This window comes from Mycetomoellerius zeteki, unplaced genomic scaffold (genome assembly GCF_001594055.1).
Source record: "Mycetomoellerius zeteki isolate Tzet28-1 unplaced genomic scaffold, Tzet1.0 scaffold149, whole genome shotgun sequence".
NCBI lineage: Eukaryota > Metazoa > Arthropoda > Insecta > Hymenoptera > Formicidae > Mycetomoellerius > Mycetomoellerius zeteki.
In genome coordinates, this window is record NW_017256436.1 from 3893280 (window position 1) to 3901420 (window position 8141).

Genomic DNA, 8141 nt, shown 5'->3' on the forward strand with positions numbered 1-8141 from the left:
AGTCATAAGCAGTGTGAGATAGAGTATAAAATATGTATAAGTGATCAATTTACACTTAAAAAAGTTGAGTAATATATTTATATAAGATATATACTATATGAGGTACTAGCAATCAGGCTGTGTTTTTGATTTCCTGACTTTCGTTATCACAAATGCATAGAGTAAAAGTAATTAATGCTATTGTGGTGTATTCACCTTGTTTCAGCTTATTTTTCAGTATTTTATTTTCGATTATTTTTTAGGTGGATCTATGGAAAAAAATGTTGAAAATGTAGTGTTAAAATGATAGATTCAGTAATAAATAGTACTTCATACTTACGTGGCGTTGTGAAATTGAAGACTGGGTATCTTGGTGCGAAAGGCTCGTTGGCACCATGTACATAATTTGACTCATCTTCATCTTTGATGCTATCCGCTCTTTGCATACATTCTTCATACGAAGGCGGTGCTAGAGAGAGAGAGATAAAGATAATAGTTTTTTAAAAATTATATCTTTTAACATGTCTGTGCTAGGTCAATTTTAAGTAATTTGATCATTGCAGTATTTTTGTTTGCGTTTGTCTGTATTATATGTATACCTGCAAATATGTATTTCATAATTACAAAAATGAATATAAAGAAGAAAGTACCAATATTACATCACATTTGATATCATAAGTACAATATCTACGTATATATCAACAATTATTTTATAATTATATTTTTATAGTCAAAATAAACAATTTGAATGAAAAGTTCAGCGTGGGTTACTAGTACATGGAATATGTTAAAGAGTTCTTACATGCAGATCAAATTTCTATAATAAATCTTGCAAAATTCTTAATTCTATAACAAAAATATTGTCACAGAAAAATATTTTCTCTCTGGTCTTGATTTTCTGTACTTCTAATTAAGACAATAAAATGAAAATAATATTCAATATTATATGGTATTAAGGTTGATATATATTTTCAAGATTTAATATTAAATTTTCAAAATAATTATTTACAAAGAAAAACACTCACGTATGTCCCTCGGGTTAGTCGACGTGCTGGGTTGATTTAGCGAGGCAAAACCCATCTCTTGAGGATAAGGCGTATTTGGTGGTACGTAATCTGGAGACGTTGGCATCGGTGGCGGTGGATCATAATCATATTGCGTTACAGGAGCTGTGGGCTGCTGCACGGTTTGTATATAAGATGCAGATGAAATAGTAGAGTGTAATGGAATTGTTCCGATTAAGATTGGATAAACTTTAGTAATGCTGGAATGCCTGCAATATAGCGGAAATTGAATCGATTTCTTAATCAAAATCGCTAATCAATATAATTTAATTGCGATTTTCTATTTTCGTAAATTGCGGGACATTTGTTGTAAACAATTACAAAACGATTTCTAAAAATTTTAAGAATTGATTAAAAAAAGCAAACTATTGATTATAACATATGTACAATCGCACGAATTAAATTATTTTTGATTTTATTGCTATATATGCTTTGAGAAAATATATACATACGTTCCAGAGACATGAATGGTAACGCGCAAGGAATATTTCTGATCTATTATACCGCAATATTCCAGTTGGGATGGCGGTATTGGCGGAACCTGTAACCGTGATGGAACGTCAGCTTGTTCGCTGAATAATCCCATTCTTTGCTCGGCTTTTAAAATCGCCTTATCTGTCTTGGTCATATTATACGGTGATTTCGCATGAAATTCCAAGGACTTTATAAATAGAAAAAAGAGTCACAATTACGATATTGATTGAAATTAATTTGATACGCTAGTTACGTAGTTATACCTACTCGTTCCAATTTAACACAAATCTTCGTTACATTGACACTGCTGGTGTTATTGAGGTTGACCATAGTTTCTATCGATTGTCCCGGAACGAACCCTGTTGTCGGTATTCTGATACGTATCTTCATAGAACCCAAGTTGAAACAGCAGAAACAATAAAAACTTTTACTCATTTCGTCATCTGCGCCGATCTAATAAAAAACAGATTATTCGATTTTGGTAACGTCATCGCGCTGTATTTTCATATTAAAGTTCGACATTACTTTTGGATAAAATAGAGGCAAAAAAATCTTTGTGTAGCGATGTTACTTACACATTGATGACTGTGAGCGTTCAAATCGTAAGATGAGACCACGGTAAACGCAATTTTACTCTCGTGATCAAATCTCCAGGGTCGATCAATAACAGCCTTCATCGTGTATCTGATGTGACCATTTGTATGTTCGAAACTGCATGGTATATTATAGGGTAATGAGAAATTAAATGAGTATCTATGAAACCCCGCTGGCATCCGTACCTCCCCATTACCTGAAATTTAGAATGTTTCGTTTATTTAATAGTAAATAAAAAAAATTACTTATTAACTGAAATCAGTTCCACTGATCGAGTAATCATTTTATTATTTTATTATAATATTCTTTTATAAGTTTATTATGACCCTTTAGGTGTCTACTTCTAATAGATTAATCTTGTGAATGTTACCTGCTGTATTTCCTAATAGGTAATAAGTCAAGTTAAAATACTGCTCGCTTGCTCGGAAATAATCAATCTGGGTGTGATTATGTCCTTGGGGATTCTTGGTAGGACTCCTTCTCTCCCAGCTAACATTAGCTTCTCCCTTAATCGACAATTTCAGCGCTAGAATTAAAGAAATATTGATATCCTTATATTTTCCTTATTTATATATTTATTTTTTTCTAATATATTTTTATTCAAATATAACATATTAAAAAGTAGTACATTTTAATCTTTTTTATCTCTATTATTTTTTCTTATAAGTATTACTGGAAGAAATTTTGAATTATTGTTGTGTTTTGCAATGATCATCATTGACATTATCCATTCTCCCTTTTATATAATATTTGAAAAAGAAAGATAATTAAAAATTTATTTTAATAAATTAAACAATTCTAGAAAATGTCAAGAACATGACATAATGGCTTGGAAAAGATCCTGGAATATATACGTATATGTATATATTCCTCTTAAAAAAAAATTTTGTAGAGTAAAAGAAAAGTCCTACTAATTTTTTACGCAAATTATATGAGATATATAGAAAAGACTTGCGCATTAGCAAGAATGATGCATTATAACACACCTCACACGAAGTTCAATGTCATTTGAAACATATCAATAATATGTAATATTGATATATTGCGTAACTAGTTACAGTTAATACACAAAAATAGTTGCGAAAACAGTGAAGCCGGCGTTTTGTATATTGTTGCTCCGGAGTAAGTCGATCCTTTTCGGCGATCTAAATTCGTTAGCAATTGAATTAAATCGAATAGCAGCCACGTGAAAATCGCTTGTCGATAATTTTTAGACTTATGACTTTGAAAACGTAAATTGTGAAATGTATGTTCAAGTGAAATTGTAAGGTATTTCAAAATTCGTGGATGAGAGTTACGTTTTATAAAATAATTTATATATATAGTCCGTCTAATTGTAGTCCGTAGTTGACCATATTTAAATTCTCATTATTTCATAAACTATTGCTTGAAATAAAAATTTATTTTCTTGCTTAATAAAAATTTACAAACAACTTTTTTACACTCTGTATATTCTGATATATATATACTCCAATATTATCTATCAAGTGTAAAATGTACGATGCATTTTGATAACTATGACTCCGTTTATAAAGCGCACATGAGAGTGAGATAATTTCAGTGCGTCTTTGTTTGCTTATTGTCAAGATATCATTTCTGATAACACGAATCGATATAATTGAACTGTATATCCAATTGACATTGCTTTTGTTCGCAGTTAGCATTAAATAAACAAATTTAATTAATTTATTTCTTTAATAAGTAAATAAAGTAGTTGAGTATCTGCAGAAGAGAGATTTCATAATGTTGTTGTTTTAATATTGAAGAACAGAAGCAGAAAATATGAGCGTTCATGTTATGTTTCGTCCGGTCCATGTGATCTCAACGTTTGATGCCGAATGATGTGATGGTGAATGTTTGATAACGTTTTTATGGCGGGGACTTTATGATCAGTGACAGAACCCCGTTTAGAAATTTATATAGAGATAATTAGCACATTTGAATAACCAACGAAAGAAAATCATCACTTCTTTTGTTATAAGAATAAAAAATATCAGTGATGTACATATTGTAGATAATATATCGTAGATAATATCGTATAGAAACTATTTCTATGCGCGAATGCATGTAATATTTAATTAATTATATTTGATTGCTATAAATGCATCTCATTATAATGTAACAAGAATTTCTACATTTAAAAATTTTTATTGCAATTAGTACTTTTGTTTACAATAATTATCTATTTATACCAACTTACAAGATTTTTAGATTGTCTTAAATTCGTTTTTCTTAAGACGCTAATTAATATTCGACGAACTCTTCGATGGAACTTGTCGATTTCTTCTACTTTTTCTATTCAGAATCTATATTCAAATATTTATTCATCACGAGCGATTTAAATGACGTATTTCTCTCCGAAAGCTTGTAAGTACCCAATTCTTCACGGTCCTGGTTTCGCACTGTACGCGTTTTTACGCACACATATACTCCCACGCGCGCATACACTGTCGAATGAGCTTAGAGGCGCGATCGCTCGATACTGCGAGCCTCGTGCCGCACTTGGCGGTCACGTACCGGACGTTTATTTACCTCGGATTTTCTTCTCCCTGGCCAAGTCAATGATGACGTCGCCGGTGACGATTTCACCAGGTGCGTAAGTAGCGCCCGGCCGGTCGAACTCGATGCGAAAGGTCCTCAACGACGGCATTGAAGAATGTGCCGAGATTTCGCTTTCATCAAGCAAGATCGAACTCAGATGATCGACGTAATCCGAGGTGGGGAATACGACTGAATGCAACTGGTCCGACGTTTGTCGACAATGTCGACTGCGAGTCCTCTTGCGACGTTAGTACCGCGTGTTCTGACCGATCGCGTTAGTCGTTAGACCGGCGCCGACAGCGTCGAGACGTGACGTGGGCGAGTGGTTGATATCAGCTCCCCACTGTGAACGTCATCGGGGTGCGTGCCATCCCTTATAATGCTTACGATGGTTTGGTGGTGGGAGCCTATAATTCTTTATGATCTTTGTCATAAGGAGTAAATGTGTGTGTATGAGAAGCTGAGAATGTAGAGGATAATTGCACTTCATTAGACTAATGAAGAGCAGAAAAATATATTGTAATATTATTTTAATGATTGCTCATTGAAAAGAATACTTTTGATGAATGAAAAAAGAATATCCAACGAAAACATTATTTCTATATTAATTTTTAAAAGGGATCAACTTGCTAGATATAGACAAGAGATAAATGAGATATGTATGTTTTGTATCTTCTGAGAAAAATTCTAGATTTTAATGTAATTTTTAAAATATGAACATTCGAATATGAACATAGGCGTCGACTGAATTAAGGGGGCAGGCTTTTCGTTCACGGAAAAAAATGTTTCTGATTAGATGACAGATAATTCTGATTAGCTGAAACTGCATTAGCTATTATAGCTATGAATTTGCTAATACATTACATACAAAGGATTTGCTGCTGTAGCTAATATAAGGACGTGACAGCAAAATATGCATGTTTGTTACAGTCAATTTATTTAGCAACATGAAATTAGTTGTCATAGTTATCGGATATGTCCGTGTAAAAGAAAATTGTCTCTACCACAGCTGAATATGGTTTGCTGAAACTGTATTTGCTACCAAATTGTCTGTTACACGTTTGCTGCAATGATCAATACATCGACATAATAGCAAAATGCTTGTCTGTTACAATGATAATATTTAGGCCTCACAGCTAATGGAAATTAGACCTCGCAGATACAACGTTAGGTGTCTATATAATGCTACTGAATTTAGCTGCCATACCTAATTTTTAGCTGTGACAGATAATCTTTTTACCCGTGCTCCCCCAATAATTTTTACTTTTTCGTTTTTTAACAAAAGGTTTTTTAACAACTGCAAATAATTTCTGCAATTAAGACTGTGAGAAAACGTCGGCTAGTACTCCGATTCTGTAACTTGATCTTAATGACAGTTTAGTATCATTATAATGATACTGAATTGTCAAGAGTTACAAATCGAGATACAGGCGATATCCTACATTGGCGTGCCAAATTAAAGCTGGCGCGTCGTTTGCTATGATCGGAAAGAAAGTACATTTCGTTTTACATGTGAAAGTATATGTATAATCTACATATTTCTGTACACTTCTACCCGTAATATAAAGACCATTAAAAAAAGGTCATTATTTGAAATGCTTTCTCCTTGCCCCTTCTCCAACGCTTTTTTAAGTCGGCGCCGTTGAATGTGAACACATATTTTTTTTTATTAAATTTTATTTGCATGCGAAAAACAAAACTTTTAATTGTAAGAATTTGAGTCATTTATTAGTAATAATCCTCACGTGTAAGAAACATTAACTTAGTTTCTATAAATTGCTTAAAGCATGAGTCACCGTTCAAAGTAACAATATACTCTATAATACTACGTATTATATGCGTATGACGTAGTTAAAAAAAAGTTCTTTGAAATGACGATAGGGAATTACGGAGAACTGGTACTGTTGCATGATGTGTAATAATGTTATGATACAAATACGTCATTCCATACGTCATAATAACGTGAAAATTATCGATCTTCAAGAATCTATCAAGATCAGGGTACATATTATGGAATGTAATGCCGATAGTGATTCAAGGAAAATTGTAAAGGCCTAGATAGAAAAATAGTAAGAAAATATGAACTAGTATACTGGAAGCAGAAACTCATCTGAAGACAAGAGTGTGCAATACAATAAATTCACAAAGTATAAACTGAGATTCAAATCAAGAAGAAAATAATTGAACGATAAAGCTATAGCCGATTTAATGTATCCGCGCGTTCAGTCTGCTTCCATGGGAGTAACATATTATTTCTACAAGTGATATATTTTCGTTCTTTATATTGAATCGTTAAGAATGTGTTATTATCAAGTGAGATTTGTCATTCATCAAGACCTATTAAATAATCAATCAATGATACTTGAAACTGTATCGCGTGTTGAACATTTCTATGCAAATTTATTAAATCATTGTTGCGGATTATAAGTAATTACTCTTCAATGATTCTTCTTTTGTAATTGCTTGTCTTCAGCGATTGATTATCAAATAAAGTCGGTTATCGATGAGATATATTATCAGATATATTATCAGATAATTCTTCCATGTACATATAATGTAAATTATCTCTGATCCAAAACAAAATTGCATCTATCTTGTTGAATTTGCTATATGCATTCGTCATTTGATAGCTTCTGATACTATTACTTTATATATAATACATACTCATATGATATTGTATTGGTAGCGCTAAGTTAGACAGAGAAATCGATCTTTCTATTTATAACAATTATTTATTTGTACGTTTGGATAATAGTATTTATTTTTTTAGTGAAACTAATAAAATTTAATTAAACTCATAAAATTTAATGCGTGCTATGCAAGGAAGCGTGTATACCCATGTTCAACTACTTATTATGAATACGAGCATTCTCTACAAAAAAACATTAAATAAAGGAGAAAATGGTATTATGGCTAGTGTATATATTGTGGCCTCGTTTAATATCTCCGGTATTATATAGCGAATCCTAATGATTACTTATGGAATTATTAGTTTAATAGCTCGCCGTTACACTATGACGCTAATATTACCAATACTCAATAACCAGCACTTATTATAACGCATTTTTACATTCAAGTATTTCGAAACGTTTCTGAAGTACACTTTAGCATTTAATTACACCTACTTCCTCATTTTTCTTAAATTTAAGCATATTATCACATGAATATATGTATTTTTAAGTGTGTCATTTGCTATTTAATATTTTATTTGACTGTACATATTTTGAGTTATGCAAATTTAAACAATGCCATGGCATTTTGCTAATGTGGCTATCTATGGATATCGATTACTCACAACCTCTTTTTTGAGATTTTCATATCAAAATAATTATTTGATAATCGATTGTATAACTTTACGGTTAATCTATAGTTTAGATTACGTATACTATTTTTAATACTGAGATTTTTAGTACTGAGCAGCTTATATGCAGAAGTTATGTGAATGTATATATATATTCATTTGCATAGATTTTAAAATGTTTTACTTTT

General features: G+C 31.8%; 1 protein-coding gene across 1 annotated transcript; it reads right to left on the minus strand.

The window, feature by feature from the left end:
* LOC108720368 (arrestin domain-containing protein 17) lies at nucleotides 1-5152 on the minus strand. The gene is made up of 8 exons (XM_018444345.1): nucleotides 4644-5152; nucleotides 2482-2637; nucleotides 2093-2307; nucleotides 1785-1970; nucleotides 1496-1704; nucleotides 1005-1252; nucleotides 320-448; nucleotides 1-248 (listed from the first exon to the last, which is right to left on the minus strand). Exons 1-8 carry the CDS (start codon nucleotides 4759-4761, stop codon nucleotides 232-234), a joined length of 1278 nt encoding a protein of 425 aa, XP_018299847.1. The 5' UTR covers nucleotides 4762-5152; the 3' UTR covers nucleotides 1-231.
* Nucleotides 5153-8141: the final 2989 nt, after the last annotated feature.

Coding starts and splice junctions, on each gene's coding strand:
- LOC108720368 (XM_018444345.1), bottom strand. CDS start 4,761: ATGCCGTCGTTGAGGACCTTTCGCATCGAGTTCGACCGGCCGGGCGCT. Junction 2,638..4,643: donor CAGGGAGAAGAAAATCCGAG/GTAAATAAACGT, acceptor CTTTAATTCTAG/CGCTGAAATTGTCGATTAAG. Junction 1,253..1,495: donor ACCATTCATGTCTCTGGAAC/GTATGTATATAT, acceptor GCTATATTGCAG/GCATTCCAGCATTACTAAAG.